This window comes from Onychomys torridus, chromosome 2 (genome assembly GCF_903995425.1).
Source record: "Onychomys torridus chromosome 2, mOncTor1.1, whole genome shotgun sequence".
Classification (NCBI taxonomy): Eukaryota; Metazoa; Chordata; class Mammalia; order Rodentia; family Cricetidae; genus Onychomys; species Onychomys torridus.
In genome coordinates this window covers 13861365-13881557 of record NC_050444.1, presented here as the reverse complement: position 1 = coordinate 13881557, position 20193 = coordinate 13861365, and the positions used below count along the sequence as shown (strand labels likewise).

The 20193-nt window shown below is 46.4% G+C and overlaps 1 protein-coding gene across 1 annotated transcript; it reads right to left on the bottom strand.

The window, feature by feature from the left end:
- Positions 1-1366: 1366 nt before the first annotated feature.
- On the bottom strand, positions 1367-12125 carry Gem (GTP binding protein overexpressed in skeletal muscle). Its single transcript, XM_036177079.1, has 5 exons — positions 11862-12125; positions 10259-10595; positions 5114-5190; positions 4135-4339; positions 1367-2699 (listed from the first exon to the last, which is right to left on the bottom strand). The coding sequence occupies exons 2-5, from the start codon at positions 10584-10586 to the stop codon at positions 2422-2424; spliced, it is 888 nt and encodes a 295-aa protein (XP_036032972.1). The 5' UTR covers positions 10587-10595; positions 11862-12125; the 3' UTR covers positions 1367-2421.
- Between the last annotated feature and the right edge of the window lie 8068 nt (positions 12126-20193).

The following is a 20193-nucleotide window of genomic DNA, read 5'->3' as shown; positions in this document are numbered from 1 at the left end:
TTCACGGTGTGTATACTAGGCAATGTATGTTGTATGTGTGTGTGTGTGTGTGTGCTGTGAGGAACTCTGTCTCCCTCATAGAGCCACCAAAGACTTGTCAAATTCTAGAAGAAACACCATGAAAGTCCCTGTGCAAGATGCTCTACTGAAAAGCAGAGGTGTCAGGGGAAATGAAAGGCCTGGTAGTTTCAGACTTGAAGGGGTTTCTATCTGAACTGGGAGAAACAGACTCAAACCAGTTCTAAGCTTCACAGAAGGATACACACAAGGAGTGAGGAGAACTAACATTTCTAGAGCCCCTCACTGAATGGCAGGAACAGATGTCACTCTGACCGCCACCTCCCCAGAAGGAATCCTTAGCAAGGCCTTTTGACAGGTGGGAAAGCCAGAGACACACTCCAGCTCAAGTAGAGGTAGGGCCAAAGTTCATCCCAGGCCTGTACAGCCGACTTCTTCCCGTCAGCTCACTGGGCAGTTTCTTGAGCAATTCAAAGATATGAAATGGATAGACATGGACCCTTCGCCCTCAACTTAGAAAAGAAGTGCCAAGCAGTACATGGTGGCCACCTTTGGAAACTGCAGAAGCTTGAGGAGATTTGGGGAATCATGTGGGTATGTCACTATTGGAGTGTCTACACCCTCAGAAAGATAGTGGGGTGAAAGGAAGGAGGCTTTAGGGGAGCCAGAAAACAAACACCAGCAGGTTCTACTCCAACAAAGGTGACATGTTGCCCTTGCAGAGGTGCCCTGGGAGTCAGGTCAAGCCATATTAGTGGCAGAGAGGGCAAATGGTTTAAGCTTTGCCTGGCTAGATCTCAGGATGGAAATCATTAATCCCCACTGTCCTCAGCTCTCTCTCTCTCTCTCTCTCTCTCTCTCTCTCTCTCTCTCTCTCTCTCTCTCTCTCACACACACACACACACACACACACACACACACACACACACACACGAGAGAGAGAGAGAGAGAGAGAGAGAGAGAGAGAGAGAGAGAGAGATTAATCCCCCTAATGCTTTAGGTAGGCCTAAGACCATGAGCCCTCAAGGGACAAAGCTAGGTCCATCTGTTCCATCAGGAATTTTCCAGACCCAAAGTGGAAGGTCAATCAGCTTTGATTATAGCTCAGCTCAGCTTTATATGACCCCAAATACTTCCCAACTCAATCAGCCAAAAATATCCCTTCTTTACTGTGAACCATGATTCCAAAGGATAGAAGTCAGGGATTCAGACAAAAGCAGCTGAGGACTGAGCCACCACTAACGACAGGAGAAGCAGTGTCGCTGCCCCTTAGGAACACAGCTTGTTCTAAAGGCCAAAGAAAATAAGCACACTTATCTCATTTGGAGAGGAAAATGGAATGCCTTCTTTTTCATAGATTTTATTTATTTTATTATAAGACATATAGGTAAAAACTTGCATATTTTGAAAAAGATAAAAAAGGTAATAAAACAGACATTTTTCTCAGTAAGAAATATGTTCATAAATATGCTTTACCAAATGTTTAAATGGCTATTTGCAAAATAATAATAAATAGAACACAGCTGTGGCATACAAGGATCAACCCAAAGGATGAGGCCTTTTTATGCTTTTAGGGAAAAAAATCTTGGATTATAATTAAAGTGCAATCATTTTGCACTCCAGGTTACCAATAGTTGAGATTTTTTAAAAAAATTTTTTATGATAGCTTCATGATTTCAAAAACAACAAAACATAAAAAAAGATTTAACTAAGTAGAATTTGACAAAAATAGTTTCCTCAAAATAAACACTTGTAAGACCTAAGTAAACAATTTTTTGAACCTATAAGTGCTACATATATCACCTCCTAAGTCTACAAATCTCTGTGGTCTTTAAACAAAATCTGTTAGTAAGCCTTAGTTTCCAGCAAATGCCAACACTTCCCTTCACAGTTGGATGGAGCAGTAAGTGTCAGGACTGTGATGGGCCAGTCCTACATCTGTCATTCCAGGGAGTGAGGCATGCAGAAAGCCCTCCTCCTTCTGATAAACTCCCACCATTTCCCTAGATTGCTTTAAGACTCATGGGCGTCAAATCCACATAGAACAAAACTGGGCAAAACCTCAAAGGTGAGACACTCCTGTTCTAGGTATTCTTCATAAGCTTCAATATTCTGCTGCCCAAAGAAGAAGGAAAAAACTCATGTGAACCCCAAACATGCCCTTAAATGAGTCGCAGGCATCCATGTAGCAGGTCAAGCTATTCCTATGAATAAATACTGACTCTGGACAAAGATCTTTCCTTGTCTGTGCATTTGGTTGCCCAGGAGGCTAACCTGTTGGTTCCCATCTGCAATGGGGAAGCCGTTGCTCACAATGCTTATGTATTCAATCTAATATAGATCACTGGTCCCAAAGGCCTTCAACGATGTCCATCAGGGAGACATCTGGGTGACACTGGCTGCCTAGAGCACAGAGAGGTCGTGGCAGGATTTTGACTTGAGTTTGAAGGCCATGTTCTTGTTGTTTTTGGCCACAATCTTGCCCCAGAAGCGCCGGGCTTTCCTGGGGATGCTCTCCCGCCTCTTCTGGTAGGCCAGCCTCCTCTCATTCTTCTCCTTGCTGTCTCGGCGCAGACGGACCTGCCGCACGATGCCTTCAAATAGTTCCTTCACGTTGTGCTGCACGGCCGCAGAAGTCTCAATGAATTTGCAGTCAAACACCACGGCGCAAGCTCTCCCTTCTGGAAAGAAGAAGGGGGAGAAGAAAGTCAGAGGGTCACAGAGTATGATCCTGCATAGCGTGGCAGAGCTGGAGGACACTTCTCTAAAACCCCACTAGGATAACATAGAGCAGTAGACTACAGTACGGGCACAGGGAAGTACTAAGGCACGCATCCTCCCCAGAGTAAGAGTAGAAATAGACCAGGAGAGGATCCCAGGAAGCCAGCCAGATCCGGCTCACCACAAATTCACTATGTGAGAGTGCAATTTCATCAAATGCAGTAATACTACTTACTACATCAAAAGCCATAGTCTACACTTTCTAAAGGTTTGCTACATTCACAAAACCAGGCCAAGCTCTTTCCAGACACCTTTCACTGCTTGTAACAATCTTGAAAACTATGTCATGATTCTCATCACATAGATGAAGAACCTGGGTGAGGCTTTTTCAAAACATAAAGGGACTCACACAGCTGACAGACACAGAAAGCCCAGCCCTGCTCCAAACTCAAGCTTACACTCTTTCTCCTGACTTAGTTTCCTTCACTGAAAAATGTAATTCCAATTCTACCATTTAGCTTTCCTCTTTACAAAATAAAAATTAAAAAGGTATGATGAGATCATTTAAGGAAAAAAATATTTTATAAATATATGATACAGTTACATCAAACTATTCAAGCTTTCTAAAACTCTCAATTCAAATACTCCATTGTGTTTAAAAACCACGGGTCCAAGGTTCAGTTGAAGAGATCTAAACACTGAGTACTGTTGTGTCCTAGCAAGACAATCCAACTGGTTGGAAAAATTGTTTTAGCAGGGACTGAAAATGCCATGTTTTATTTTTAGGGCTGTACTAAATCTACATTAAGCCAATACAATCTTGAGGGCCCTAAAAAGAATACGGAGGCACACTGCACACTCATCAAATAGGAATTATCCTTGAACTAAGGATGAAGAAGCATGTGTGGTCCCATCAGTCTGATGCCCTCATAGAAGTTTAGGAAGGAGGGGCTGGGGTCAGAGAGTATTAAATGAGTAACAACCTGAGTATAATGCTTTTCTTTTGTCTCCCAACCCAGAGCTCCCCACCCTTGCATTAATATGCTGCTTTCCCTCCCCTGAACTTGGGATCTGCTTGAGAACAGAAGGATAAGGAGCAAAGGTTAAGATTGCCAGTAAATTCCTGAGGATGCTCTCTTCCCTAAAGTAACTCCAGGAGAACACCCAAAGGGTAAGTGGGGAGCCTGGAACCCTTCAGGTAGACCAGAGGATGAGGAGAACAAGAGATGACTAATACAAACATTGGGAACCATGAGGGTCTTAGGCATGAAACTCCACAGAGCATCCCACTGAGCATCCCCTGGTTGCAGCCTTGCAGGGAGAAGGGGAAGAAAACCTGCCTGTAGGCCAGTGTGTGGGTACAAGGGTGGTGCCCTGGATCACGCACCCTCTCACCTGACACAGACACTTCTCGGCACCGCACTAAGTCACTTTTGTTGCCAACCAAAATTATAGGAATGTCTTCTGTCTGCCGGGCCCTGCGGAGCTGGATCCTTAGCTCAGATGCCTTCTCAAAGCTTGCTCGGTCTGTGATAGAGTAGACGATGAGGTAGGCATCCCCAACCTGCATGCAGTGGTCCTGAAGCCATTCATTCTCCCCCTAATGAAATAAGAAAACCTTCCATGAGCTCAGGCTAGCCTGAAAATTGAGAAGTCGTTTTGTAAACAACTGTATGTCTATCCCAATTTTTAAAAAAAAGAAGAAAACTGCTTCCAACACCTCAAAATGCATTGGTCCTCCAAGATGTCTAGGGATGAAAAGAAAGTCAGTCTGCATTGTTTTTATGCCAAAAAACTTGCTTTCCAATTACTATGACAGCTTGAGTTGATATGATACATAACGACTTTGACAAGAAGTATTTCCAATTTCAATCTAACCTGCCAAAAATAGGCCTTTTCTGACTCCCTAAAAGTTTCCTTTTGTTTTCCCCAGGGGGTAGAATTAAGAACCCTTTTGTGAGAAAGGGAGGCTTCTCAATAAACAAATGATCTTACAGATGTGCTGGGAGGCCTAAAGCCTGTCCACAGCCTGCTCCAATGCAATGCTGAGAAGACCAGCTTCACACAGGGTGGTTGTGCGTCATTGAAAATAAGCGGCCATGCTTGTTTGAACTTTCCCTAAAACAAATATGCTTCTTGTGGTTTTTAATAGAATCGGGGCAAACCACTGAAATGTTTGTTCTTTAGGGCTCATCTGTGAATGACCTGTTCCTCGGCACAGTCTCTTTCTTCAGAAGTAAATGCTTTTAATCAAGAAAATGAGCCCGCCTCATCTGGAACATCCACTATGTAGGACAAGGTCACTCTGGCACCAAGCAGCCTGCTGAAAGGCAAGCCCTAAAAGAATACCCTGACAGTGACAGGCCATGCATACCTTATTTTCCCACATGTCCAGGAGGATAATGGTTGCACTCTCTCCATCAACGAACAGGGTGCGCTCATATGTATCTTCTAGAAAAGAAAGAACATTGATATCAAGAGTCAGGTGAATAAGAAATACTTTGGCACAAGAGGCTCCTGTCAAATTCACATGAGAAACTACGCTCTGTGGAGGCTGCAGAGGCTGCTCTCAGTCAATACAGTGCTGACTGGGCAAGCACAGGAGCCTGAGTTCAATCCTCAGAACCCATGTGAAAAGCCAAGCATAGTGATAAGCACCTGTACAAACACGGTGGTAAGCACCTGTAATCCTTGCTTTGGGGAGGCAGAAACAGACATATCCCCAGGGTTCACTGGTCAGCTAGCCTAGCCAACTCAGCTAGCTCCAAGCCCAGAGGTTCTGTCTCACAAAACAAGGTGGATGGTTCTGACTTCCAGCACTGATGAGCATATGCATACATATCCATACATACATGCTCTCACATGAACAGGTACCTCCCATACACACACACACACACACACACACACACACACATAGTGAGAAAGAGAAAGTTAGACAGGCAGACAGAGAATGTACTTAGTGCATATACAACTAATTATGTAAATATACAAACATTTACAAAAATAAATTACTAGAAAAATGGCTCAATGACCTCTGACCTCTCTGTGTATCTGCATGAACACACACAAACACACACACACACACACACACACACACACACACACACACACACACACACAACTATTGCTTTCCTTCAACATGTGCTACACAGTCCTCCCATCCTACTAAGATCTTCCACAGGTTTTGTATGTGAATGACTAAATTACTTGAATTAAAGGGAAATTATTTTCATCATTATTGAGCCTTTTTGGAGGAAAACCATTTATAAGGATAAATAAACTCCCTAAGAACTTTTGACCCTAATCCAATGGATGAAGCTAAGAGAAAGTATTAAGGATAAGCTCCGTTATGGGATGTTTTAACTGTAAGCTCTATTTTCATACGCCTCGTGGGAAATCCATTGTGTATTCATTCAGTAGAAACTTCAGGGACTCTGAACTAAACAATGTTTCTCCTCTTTGCAGAAACACAAGGAAAACCTATTTGGAGACTGTCCCTAACTGGACCATCTTCTTCTTTAACCCTCCGGCCCATTTGTTTTGCTGTAGCGTGTTGAGATGGGTTCTCACCAGTAGTCCTGGCCAGCCTAGAACTCACAGGCTGGCCTGGAAGTCACTTCCTGGGTGCTGGGATAACAGGAATGTGCCATCACACCTGGCTTCTTCATTTTAAAAAATAAATACATAACACATCCCCTAACACTAACACAGCTTGTCTTTTCATCTTACAGCAGCTTCCCTCGGTAATGGAAACTCTCTCTCTGAACTTGGGCCTGGATTGGCTGTAGGTGAAGGGTGAGAGCAGTCAAGGGCCAGAGGAGCTCCATCTGGAGAAAACGCTGCCAAGGGTTGGAGGGGTGAGCTGTCCTGGGGTTTCTATGAGAGGATTTCCCATCAGCGCTGTATGAAGACCCCACGCCTGCTCTGGGTTTCCTGTTTTTAATCCCAACTTTTAAAAACCATAGCGTTCATAACAGTTTATCTCCTTTTGGTCCTTTTGTCTAAGTCTGTTTCTTTAGCTATCTGCAAGCCTTGTCCCCACTAAGGGGGTGCTTTCTGGGTGTGAGTTTAAAATCTGAACTTCTTTTCCTGCTCTATGCATCGCTGCATCACTAGCATCTTATCTAGCATGCAGCACATGCCAGTACTCTCTGCTCTGTGCTAGCTTCTCTCCCCTCCCCTGCAGGTGTTTCCCTAAGACAGATTTGCACCTGCTTTGTTTTCTGTGCCCCTTCCACCCCACAATGTATCTGGCCCATTGTATACGCTCAGTATAAACCTATGCACTAAACAAATGAGCAGCAAATGCCATGGTGTTGCGGCTGTGGGCACACACAAACCTGAATTCAAATCTGGGAGCTACCCTTTCCTACCCACGTGTCTCTAGACGATGTAAGTTCCTAAGGCTCAGTTTTCTGGCCATGGGGTCTGAAGCTACAAACAGACTACAGGAACACAGAGCAGTGGAGATGCAGAGTCAGCTGTAAACAATGTTTATTCTGTGTGTACTACAGGCCAGCACAGGGCTACATGCTCACCGCTCTCTCCTTAGTCCCCGTACCACCACCCTAGGAGTATCTCCCCAAGTATACCACTGAGGAACCTTCCTGAGGTAAGGAAGCTGGCCCAAGAGCACTTAGCTAAAGTCTGTGTCACCAGGAGTGGGGGAATCTAAACCCACTCCTTCCATTCCAAATCCAGAGCTCTTTGCCAGACTCCCTGTGTACTGCAAGTATCCCCTCACCTCGTGCAGAGCTTCTAAAGCCTACTTGTCTTTAAAGTCAGCTCAGAGATTCCCTCTTCCACCAAGCCTTTTCTGATTTCCACAGCCAAATTCCACTTTCTCCTTGTAACTCAAGATAATGTCACATCCTGGCTTGCTTTCCAGTTGGTGTATGCCTGACCTCCATTGTACATCCTAAGACTGCTAAGAGGAAGCTCCAGGGCTCTGCACATGGCTTCCACTTCCACTGTGCCTCACCACGTGCTGCGGTACATGTTAAGTAACTGTTTACAGTGAATGAGTCGATGAATGGATGGCTGGGTGGATGTACAGATGGAATTAGATATGCACAGAGAACCATAAGACTATTGCAATAGGCTGGAAGAGCATCCATCTTTATTAGGAGAAATGATGAGGAGACTATCATGTCCATCCCCCTGGTTAATGCTGAAAAGAAAAGAACGATGCATGTGTGTGCCTAGGAAAACCTCCCTCTGGGGAAACTCAGAGCTAACAAGTCAGTGTGAATGAGGGTGCACTTCTAAACCAAATGAATTAAGCTACTCAATTAGAAGTAAGATGGAGTGAATCCATCACTGAGACGCTTCTCATTATCAGATGCTCAGTTGAGTAGGCAGTTAAGGAAAAGCCCTTCCCCTTCTCTCTCCAAAAAAGTTTCCTATTTTTCCCAATTCCAGTTGCAAATCAGTCCTATCCTTAGGGCTATGCCTATTGGGTATTACCCTCTGCATAGATACCACCCCTTCAAATAGGCAAACACATTTAGAAGCCTATTATCCACTAACTTTTCAAATTCTCCCTCTTTAAAGAAATAAAACAACAATGCTCAGCCAATCCCTCCCTTATATCAGCCCTCGGAGCAATGTATCACTGCTTTCCCGGGACTTGCTCTAAATCACAGCCACTGGCGCTTAGCTTCACAACACTCGGCCATCACTGGGTACCCAAAGCCTGCACAGGGTCATCCCACGTGTTATGTACTTAACAGCACCTGGGAAGTTAAATCCTAGGCCTGCAGAGGACAGTGAAAGAATGTGGGTTTTTAGTTAAACCACAGTGGGTTTGAATCCAAGCCCTAGGAGCCGCTCAACTCTAAGCCTCCATCCTAACACCTGTGAAGTGGGGATACTAACACCATATTAGTTCTATCCTTGTCTGCATTGTCAAAAGCACACATGAAATGCCTAGCACAGTGCCACCACATAGCATGGCCCCACACATGGTAAAGTGAGTGAAAAAGCGCCTACATAAACTATAAAACCCCAGCCTCCACACCCAGCTTCCCCAAATGGGCGATTCTCCATCTGCCACTCACTCTCTCCAAAACCCCTTTGTTTGTGCATGGGCATACAAATTCCATGAGGACCCAGGAAAACACCAGCAAACAGAAGGCACTCCACAGAGGGCCCTCCCACGCAAATGCCCATTCTGAATATCAGCTCCCTCCTCTTTTGCTGCCTTCTAGAACCCGCCGGCCTGGACTAGGAGCAAAACAACTGTACGCCAGCCCTGTTTCTCCCTTGACTCTTGCTTAGCTGTGGTCCCTGGGATTCTGGAAGTGAGGACAGAAATGGAGGCGACATCCCTGGGTCATCACCCACGGCCTGCCCCTGAGCTGCCTCTCAAAGCAGTGAATTTTCTCACACCCAGACAGCCAGGGACAATGACATCTTTGGATGAAGTGGGCCATTGTAGTGGGGAACAGAGTTTGAACCAGTTGAATAGAGACAAATGAGTCACCACTAAGCCATCTTTCCCACCCCCATTCCCCACACCCCAAAGTCTGCCATGAGGCCGTCCATTTAACCAAAAGTGGGGACTGACCATGTGAAGTATGCAAACAGTGGACAGTCTTCCTCCATTTCTGCAGCTGTGAATAGGGGCATGTCACTGACCCGGGTATGTGTGCTGATGTTGAAGGACATTGTACAAAAATAACTAGCCATTAGAGTTGTAATTTCCACCCCAGAATATACAGCACCTGGTGTTGTGTAATATATGTTTTTATAAACTAGGTCTAGAACTAAGTAAGGATTGAATCAATAAACATTTGAAATAAGACTAAATAGAGAAAATCATGTGGAAAACCTGTCAGACTCTACACAGGGCATTTTTCATCATTTTTATATTTTGATTTTTTATTGAATTCTATTACTTCAAGTTTAGCATTTGACCTAGTTACTCTTGGAAATGCTTCTAATGGTGGTGGGCTCAAGCTAATTGGTGCACTCTAACAGGTTTTTTGTTTTCCCAAAATCGTTTGGTTTTATGCATAATCACAGAAAAGGTATCTGTACTGAATGGTCCAGGTCAGGCTCAGCCTCCAGCCCAGACCCCTCACACTTGACCTCAGAAAGCCCCTTGATGGCTCAAATCAATAGATTTTGGTGCTGTGCACACATATTCTTCTCTTTTCATTTTTGTCCTGAGGACCTGTGCCAAAACTTGGGGTTGGCCTCTGTCACCCATCTCAGTATCAAGCATCTCATTTTCTCCTAATTCTTAAGATACATTTTGTTTTGATTTATTGTTTTTCGGGGGTTTTTGTTTTGTTTTGTTTTTTGTGGCAGCGTCACATAGCACAAGCTAGCCTCAAACTCACTACATAGATGAAAATGACCTTGAATTCCTAGTCCTTCTGTCTCTGCCTTCCCAGTGCTGGGATTGCAAGTGTGTGCCATTATGCCTGGCTTCCAACTCTGCAGAAAAGTGATCCACTCACTTTTGGTTTTTTTAGCTTACAAGACAGAAGCCCACCAGTGCCAGGCTACCTACCTCCCAGGACCTCACAGTCGCTGTCCATGCTGTCATGTACACCTGCAAAGATGTTGGCCAAGGTGGACTTGCCCACCCCTTGCTCCCCTATAAGCACCACTCGGTAGTAGGTGTTTCCTGACTCAGAGGAGATGACGGAGTCTGTGGAGTCAGAGGACCAGCTCTGTCGGCAGTGGTCTTCATGAGTGGTAGAGTGGCAATTGTGGAGATTGCAAGGGTGGGGATCCTTCTGGACCATCAGATGCCTGCCATCAGCAGGGATGCTCCAGCGCTGCTGTGGCTGCATGCCCACAGTGCCCTGGCGCATGGTGACATTATTCAGAGTCATTGTGGGGTCCTAGGAAACAAAGCAGTCAAGATCCCAATATTAATAAGGATGAGTTAGGTCCAAGGGGGCACAAACACTGTGGTCGGTGGTATTCCATTTGATGGGTGTGAATTAAGTACTCTTACTACCCAAGACCTTACTTAGCAAGCAAAATTTTCAACTATACACACACACACACAGTAACTGGCTTCTGAAGCAGGCTGTCATTTGCCATATCAGTAACATCACCAAATACTCATAACCTTTCTCCATCCTTAAAGGAGCTTTGAAAATCCCACTGGGAGCTGGCACAGCGGCAGCTGGAAGGAACCCACTGCCTCTAGCAATGGCTTTACCGCCAGCAACAAGTCAGTGCTGCTGGGGACCAGCTGGCCAGTTTAGCTGCTCTTGTCTAAACATGGCTCTTAATCGCACCAGCGTCTTGCTGCCTTTTGTGCCTCAGTGGGAAACACGTGGCAATGACATCACTCCCCTGGTTGGACTGGACAGGCACTTTGGGGGAACTTCCATGTTTAGTAAAGTTGCCCTGTTGATCTCCAGCTGCCTGAAGAGAACATTATTTGGGGAGTGGGGCAGTTTCTGTTTGAGGTTTATACCTCACCTCTGCCTTCTTGCTCAGGGATACTGTTTAATATAGGAGCCCTGAGCCTAGTCCTTATGACAGGGGCAGGACCTGCTCACATTTGAGCACTTGAAACTTGTACAAAAAGTGCCTCGTTCTCAACAAATCTCTTCCACTCCAAGATTTAGTTAATTCGCTCAGAGTTCCACCTTCTTGAAGTAAATCGGAAGGTCAAAGACTCAGCAAAAAGACATTCAACAGCTTCCTACAATGTTCTCCTTGCAAGACTTCCTCGCCTGACAGAGCAGTCTGTTCTTCCAAAACTGCCCGAGAGAACGCAGAAGCATCCATGGTTAACTCAGCAAGTGCCCCGAGTGAGCGCGAGGATCGCACTGAGCTCACACACCCTACTCCACACCCCGAGTCCTAGGCCACTAGCCAGAACCAGCCGGTTTCTTTTTAAGTCATAAAACCAGTCCCTGGGTGGGCGGACTTGGCCGCTTGGTCACCTAAGGTCACACTCCTCCGGACTGAACTAAGGAATCCCCTTCAGGAGCGCATCCTTTGCACCTGAACCTCTTTCTCCCATTGGCAGAACCCCCGCACAGACATCACGGTCCTGGGGCTCCCTTCCCAACTTTAAAAGTTCAGCGACCAGAAACGCCCTGCCCGCGCGGCTCCCACCGGGATGCCCCGCCGCGATGCCCCCTTACTTGGCTGCACCCGGCGCTGGGTGGGCGTCCGCCGTCGGTCCGCACAAAGCCTGCTGCCTGCTGCAGTGCCTGATTTCTGCCTGCGATGCCGGCTCGGCAGCCCAAGGCCGTGTGGTATCCGCTGGCGCTGCCGCCTCCTGAAGCCACCGCGGCCGGCAGCCGTTTATAGCGCGCCCGGCCGCCCCGCGACGGGGCTTTTCCGTGACGTCAGCGCTCCCGCCGGGAGGGGGCGGCTCTGCAGCAAACTGAGTTGCAGCCACTTGGCTAAATCAGTTACTCCCAGCCATGTGATTCCCCTCGCCCCTTGATGGGAGAGAGGGGGAGAAAAAAAAAAAAAAAAAAAAAACGAAAGTTCAGTTCTTGGCCTCCTTGATTTTGTTTTATTTTCTTTTTACCAGGTGGACACTGGAAAAATACACTTAGTGCTAGTTAATCGCCCTTCCCCGCAGGGCACTTGTGAGCTGTCTGAATAAAAGATGGGGAAAAGAGACAGGCCTGAGTTGCGAGTCCAGCTTTGCCAAGAAAGCAGATCCGGCTGAGTGAGCAAGACTTGGGCCTCCAGGATGGGGCTAGAGCCACCCTGGGTGGGCAGGCCAGTTTTACAGCCTTCTCTGAGAGGCCATCGTGCTCTTCCTGCTTCCATACTGCTTTGTTTCCCTCTTCTGGCCGAGACCCAAAGACAAGGGGCTGGAGGAAAGGGCTGGGGAGACCTTGAAAAGAGCAGTTTGGCTCCAAGCAGCTTGCCATAAACACTGCTGCCCTCCTGTTCTGGCCACAATGCTGAATCTCCTCAATCAGAAATCTAATCACATCCCAGTTGGCGCAGCTCAGAACCGAGCTGCTAGCCATGGCTGGAGCTGGAGCCTGGAGCCTGGGCTTTCCAGCCCTGCAGAGATACTCAGCTCAATCCCCTGAGAGGTCTGAGGGTGAAGGACACAAGATCACAACTGCTACTAACAATTACTAAGATCTGCCTGTGGTGCTGGTGGCCCCAGGGACCTTGCTCCTTACTGCAGTTGGAGATTGAGGACAAGAGGTGCTACAAAGGAACCTGCCCAAGGTCAGGGTTGGTGGCAGGGGCAGCATTCAGAGGCCAGTTTGAGTAACTTTTAAACTGCACCGCTAAGTGACCTCTTCCCCAGGACATGGGTATTTCCCAGGGACATGGGCATTTCCCACATGCTGTGTTTAGAGTCCGTACTAGCCTGGCCAACACATCCATCTGCTTCTCTAGCCAGCCTCTGCTCTGGGTTGGCTGGTGGCTCCAGAGAAGCAGCCAGCAGCACCAGCGTCTATTGCAGTGGCTGGACTGCTCTGTGGGTGCAATGGAGTCCCAGTTTTCCTGCAGGTATCCATCTGATTTGGGAGTTATCCAAGTGACTGGCTTCTGAAGCCCTTCAGGGACCAAGCTGGCAAGGGTACAATCCACCAAGTAATAAAATTTAGAGAGCCTTAGTCTCAGAGGTGGAGCCCCAATCTTATTTATACACAAGGAAACTGAGAGCCAGAGGGGTGAAGGCCACTCGGAGAGGAGATGGCCAAGCTGGAAGTGTACTCTGGGTGCTATAATGCTCTGGGTACTGTTCCTCATCCACCGAGTTTTTCCTCAGGATTAACCAGGTGGGAAAGTAGAAGGAAAAGAGGGGGTTGGGGAAGAAGAAGAAGGAGGAGGAGGAGGAGGAGGAGGAAGAGAAAGGAGGAAGAGGAGGAGGAGGAGGAAGAGGAAGAGGAAGGAGGAGGAGGAAGAGGAAGAGGAAGAAGAAGAAGAAGAAGAAGAAGAAGAAGAAGAAGAAGAAGAAGAAGAAGAAGAAGAAGAAGAAAGGAGGAGAAGGGAGAAACGGGAATGGAGACAGGAAGGTGGGGGAGGGGGAAGAGAGACACACAGAGACAGAGAGACTGTGAGCCCCCAAAGGCGCATCCAAGTCGATACATTGAGAATCAGTTTCCTCCCCAGGTCTCTTTCTCTGACAAGTATTCTCAACAGAAACACTCTGGAGTCCAACTGCTGTGTGGAGTTTGTAAGCATGTCACATAGACTCTTAACTCTACTTGTGCACATTGATAAGAATCTCATATTGGGGGCTGGAGTGATGGCTCAGTGGTTAGAGGTGTTTGTATCTCTTCCACAGGATTCGCTTCCCAGCATTCACATCAGATGGCTGGCAGCTAGCTGCCTTTTACTCCAGCTCCAGGGGATCTGCTGGTTCCTCTGTTCTCTGCAGGGACCTGCACACACACACACACACACACACACACACACACACACACACACACATAATTAAAATAAGAAATAAAAAAGGAAAACTAAGAACCTCACATCAGGGAGATGGCTCAGTGGGTAAAGTCCATGCTGAGCAAGCATGCGGACCTGAGTTTAGATCCTTCACATCCACATAAAAGCCAGGCATGGGGGCACATGCCTGTAACCTCAGTGCTGGAGGGTGGGGCAGAGACATGCAGATATCAGGACCAGCCAGCCCAGCGATCAGTGAATTACAGGTCAGGGAACGAGCCCATTTTATAAAAATAAGGTGGCAAGCAACAGAGGAAGTCATCTAAAGAGTTACCCTCTGGCCTCAGCTATCATGCACAGGCAAGCACAACCACCACACACACACAAAGTAACACACACACACACACCAGCCTCACATTAATGGTATAACTGAAAGTCCTGGCAATGTCTACTGTGCACTGTTTCCATTGGCACATGTAAAGTACTCCAAAGAAAATGCACTGTAAAGATCCAGGAGGGAGGAGTCACAGCAAGGATGCTTCTGAAGAAAAGGATCTACCCACAAGAAGACAGATGAGGACAAACAAGAAAATAATAACATAAGACAGGTTCCAACTGAATGACAGTAAAGTCAAAATTTAGAGAGAGAAAAAAAATCCTACACCTCACCATAAGCACATTGAGAGCCAAATCCTGTCTACCAGAGTCTCAACCAGCTTGCCCAGGATTCCAGCTCCAGAGGGGCCATCTGAGGGTATGAAACTGCAGAGAAAAGGTGGAACCAGGGCATCTGAGTAAATGGCACATGCTGAAGAGGAGAAACAGGCAGCATTTTTGTTGCTTCTTATTCTGTAAATATTGTCTTCATATTCTTTCTGCCAGCATTTGAAGGCATCCTTAGGTCCCAGCAAAATGAACATGGGAGTCTTTTGTTTTTGGTTGTTTTTTGTTGTTTTTGTTGTTTTCTGTTTTTTGAGACAGGGTTTCTTTGTGAAGCTTTGGAGCCTTTCCTAGAACTCATTTTGTAGCCCAGGTTGGCCTCGAACTCACAGAGACCCGTCTGCTTTTGCCTCCCAAGCACTGGGATCAAAGGCATGCACCACTGCCCAGCACAGCAGGAGACTTATAAGGGGGCAGAACCTAACACAAGAACAACAGAATCACCATTTCTAAGCAGTCTTCAGGTTTTATCTCTTCCTTACTTTGGGAGGCCTGCCTATTTCTCTGTGGGGGACCCACTCCCACTCCCCCTCCTCACTACTCTTGAGGAGGAATAAGGAATATATAGATAGAAAGACAGATGGGAGAAAAACAGATAGAAACACAGGACAGCCTCAGGAGGGCCTGGATCAACATCCACCGACCCCTCCAGTATTTTCTAACGGGCCTTTTATAGGAATGCCAAGGGATGGAGCAAAAGACCTTCTCCTAGCACAGCCAAGTGCAGACCCTTCCAATCATCTGTAACCACACAAGTGGTCAAGCCGTCCTCTAGTGCAGCCCTGCTGGGTAAAGCAAGCTCAGATCTTACTAGGGAACCTTTGTGGGCCTCCACAACTCACCACACCTGTAGTTATTTGCATCTTATGGAGGCAATGCTGTGGAGGGCCTAATAGCAGCTCTGGATAGCAGAGCTGTGTGCTCGGGACCCACTCATCACCACTATTTTATTTCTAGTGGGACACATGGAGCCCTGCTCCCACAGTACCCCAGCTAGTCCTAGGGGAGACTAGACAGTTATCTTCCTAACCCCCCCAGAAAGAATAGGTGTTGCAGATGATTGTCTGAAGCCCATTGTCTTCCTGAGACCACATTTCCCAGTGAGTGAGGCTTCTTCCCTCAAAGGCATGAGCCACAACTCTTCTCCTAGCCCAAAACCCCAAGTAAGAAGATTAACTTGGGATCAGTCCATGTCAAGGTGCCTCAGCCTGCATGGAGACTTGGGCAGCAGCTTCCAGTGTTTCAAATGGGATAAACAAGAGAGGCTAGAAGTAGAGAAAGAACAAACTCTTTGACTCAGGGTATGAATGGGGGTGTTGGAGGTATGTCTCTCATAATCACTGATAGACTGTGACTGTCTTAGTGAGGGTTTCTATTCCTGTGAAGAGACATCATGTCCAGAGCAACTCTTATAAAGGAAAAACATTTAACTGGGGTGACTTACATTTTCAGAGATTTAGCCCATTATCATTATGGTGTTACTTGGTGGTGTGGAGGCAGAAATGGTGCTGGAGAAGGAGAGTCCTACATCTTGACTTGCAAGCCACAGAAAGTGGTCTAAGACACTGGGCGGTATCTTGAGCATATATGAGACCTCAAAGCCCACCTCCACAGTGACACACTTCCTCCAACAAGGCCACACCCTCCAATAGTGCCACTGCCTTTGAAGGCCATTTTCTTTCAAACCACCACAATGACCCTTAGTACCATGCCTTGAAAACTAGGAAGGAGAGATTATGGGTTGTCCCAGGGTTCGTACATGCCAGAACTATAATACTATTCTACAACTTGCTCTATTCCAAAAGCAATGGAAGCATTCACTTACCTTTAATATACTGCCCCATGCCACATGCTTACTACCACCAAGGCAGTGCTGTGGCTGGCATGCAGGGAAAGCAAAGTGAACACCATGCAAATGGTCTCCATTTCCCATCAACAACCACGAAGATATCACAATGGGTTTGTTTTCTTCTCATTGCATTTTAAATGTTTATTGATCAGCTGTCCGTTACTATAATAAAATAGCTAGGGTAATTAACTTACAAAATCAGTTTGAGGCTTATGGCTCTAGAAGGTTCATAGTCCAAGATGGGGTGGTTCCCTTTGCCTTGGGCCCCTAGCAAGGCTTCATATCATGATGGGAGCAGGAGTCAGAAACAAGAGAGGCCAGTGTCTCTCCATCCCCTTCAGCGGCCTGCCCTAATGATCAAAGGACCTGCCAATGGCACAAACATGGATTCTCTTGGGAGCCTGCCTATCTCACAGTCAGTCTCTGGACCTTCAGTGCATGTCCTTTGGAGAACTTTCAAAATCCAAACTATAGCAATGTTTACAATTTAGTGCATTTAGCCAAGGTGTCCATTCAGGTCCCGCAGTCCTTACTAATCCTTAATACAGTTGACTCCAATTGGATTTTCCCTTTTATATTAGCTAGTACCCTCTAAAGACATGTGTGATCCCTGCATGGGCTAAAAGAAAAGGTAGGGAGGGGATTTCACAGCCGAAAAGCAAGATCAAGCCTACACCCTACCTCCCTCCCCATGCAGCTCAGCCTGGGCGGGTGGCTTCTACTGCGCTGCAAACGGACTGTGGAAGCTTGTTAACTACAGACAAGGCATCAGCACAGTGGTGACTGTGACTGTGACGCAGGAGCCAAAGATTGGAGTTCGGCCACCTGCCCTCAGCTTCGCTGCCTCTTCAGGCTCCTGTTAAATGAATCGGGCAGAATTCAGGACACACACAGTGGCAGAAGGCAGGGCGGCAAATGTCCTCCCATTAGATGTTACCAGGAAAAAATCAGCAAGGAGAGCAGTGTGGCTAAGCTTTGCAAACAAACAAGGAAATGGGGGCCGAATACCCAGCACACATAATAGGTCTCCATCAGCCACAAAAATACTCAGGGGAGGAGCTGGGTGGGAGGCAATGTGCAAAATGTGAGCACAAAAGGAGCCGCCCACCCACTCTGGGAAGCCTAAAGAAGGAAGGAATTACTATATGGAAAATTATTGCTTTACGGAAAGTTGGGGGCCGCCAATTGCACAATCAAGAGAGCCCTGATTAAGAAAGAGAAAATAAAGACTGAAGAAAAGATGACTAAGAATAACCTCCCAGCACCCAGAGGCCGGCAGCATCCAGATGGACAACCCCTCCAGCTGCATCTCCTTAAGACCCCCTCCTTCTCATCAGACTCCCGCTGAGCACACTTCATTTCCTATTGGAAAAATTCTTAGCTAGTATCCATCCGCCACTCTATGAGGCCAGCCTACTGCAGGCCTCCATGGCTACAAGGCAGAGGTACCCAGGGTCTCATCTGTATTAATCCTGCAGAGAGAACAGAATACAACAGGTTAGGGGGACGGAAGGGTTGAAAAAAGCGGACATTTCTTCCCATCATTTTTTCCAAAAACAAAAAACTACATGCAAAAGAGGATGGAAATACTGGACAAGGAGGATAAAGTCGGGACTGAAGGCATGCCCACCAGTAGGACTATTAGACCCAATGGTTACAAAATGATGGTCTGCCATTGATATTTAAAATGTTCAGATCCTTCAGGATCCAGAAATTCCACTTCTAAATGCACATCTTACTACACAAGAAAATAAAAAGAAGTATGCTCAGTTGGAAATAGCAATAATCAGAAATCCCTCACCACCATCAGCAAATAGATGCCTTGTAGTATATACATACAACAGTGAAAACAAGTGTCATACATCTACTTGTAGTAAGAAAAATGAATGTCAATATTGATGATGTAGGAAGGCAACTTACAGGATATTGATGGGGCAATCATTCATATAAAAATTTCAATGTCACACTAATAGTTACAGCTAAATACATACTTAGCAAAGGTAGAACTAAACAGTAGCTTCAGACTAGAACCATTCTTGAGGACAAGAAGGACAGTTGGATGGATGGCAGATGTTCTCAAACAAGAGGCCAACAAAGGGTTACACAGTGAGATCAAATGCCTAGCAAACCAGTCAGGGGGTTCATTCCTGAGAGAGGCTGATTCTCCCTCTCCCAGAAGGCTTAGGTAAGATACATTCACCTTTCTCCTGTGAAATAAACCAAGTTTATTTCAAAATGAAAATTCATCAAATCTTTATTGATGGAAAGTTATAAATTCAGTTGATTTCATTTTTTTTTTGAAGTCCACTTAACTATCTGTGTTACTCTCTGTCTACCTCATGCATGGGGATTATTTTACTCCAAAGGCTGCACTTAGGGGAAATAGTAGAGATAGTTGAATAGTGATACTGTGCTGGCACATACCAGGCACTGAAGTCCTCACCACAACTTTGCAAAGTAGTTATTGCTATCCTTCCCACGTGAACGGTAAAGAAGCTGAGATTATGGGAGAAAGTACTATAACTAGGGATTGGCATTTTTTGTCTTCCATACCCATTCTAGATTCTGGCTTCTGTGAGGAAACCTGGCACACAGTGGGTTTTCAATAAGGATCTTCTGAAAAACTGAATAAATGTGCCACTGTCTGATCTGATCAGTTATTTAAGACTACTTTGATTCCAGTTTCTCATATTGGCTTCAGCAAAACAAGTCTCCATCAAAAGACCTGGATGCAAAGGGCTTCCATCCCATGCGCAGGAGCTTGGTCTCAGCAACGACATGTGGGGCCTTCACTTTGTACAGGCAAATATGTGAGAACTATGTGGAATACGAGACTCAGGGACTAAGTCCTGGCACCCAGGAGCTCCCATCCCAGAGGACAAAGACACATATCCAAAGCATGTTCTGTCCCAGAACAAAACACTATGCCAGGCGCAGCACAAGGAATGAGGAAGAAATGTGTCTACACAGCCTGCTGTCCTGCAGGAGAGCCTTCCCTCCAGCATGCCTGCCTTGGGCCTCCTACACTGTGCTCTCCTCAGCCTTCAAGAGGACCAAGACTGAGACCACCTACCTGCTCTTCTACCCATGCACATCCTGACTTCTTCTTGCTCATTGGAACAAGAGGAACTCTTAGCAGCACACAGCTAGAGTGGGAAAGGTCTGTAGTAATCTGTGTGACACTCTCTGTGGGTGGCCTTCAAGCAGTTCCCTACCACCCCACCTCTGTCTTCCCCAGAGGTTTGTTCAACAGTAGAGGGAAAGCTGCTAGCATCAGGAGATGGATCACGATCCAGGCTAAGCCAGCCAAGGAAAGCTCATCTTTGCTGAAAGATCGTTCCAATGGGGCATGTGATCTTGTCCGGCCAGCAGTGGCCTCTCTGAAAGCTAACCCAGGAGACTTCCCTTGCCGGCCTTGTCCTCATTATCCATCTACATGTTCAGAATGTTCAGGTTTGCTCCCTCCTCAAACTCTCTAACTTCCATGGAGATGGGATCATACCTGATTTCCTTAGCACTGCACAGCAATG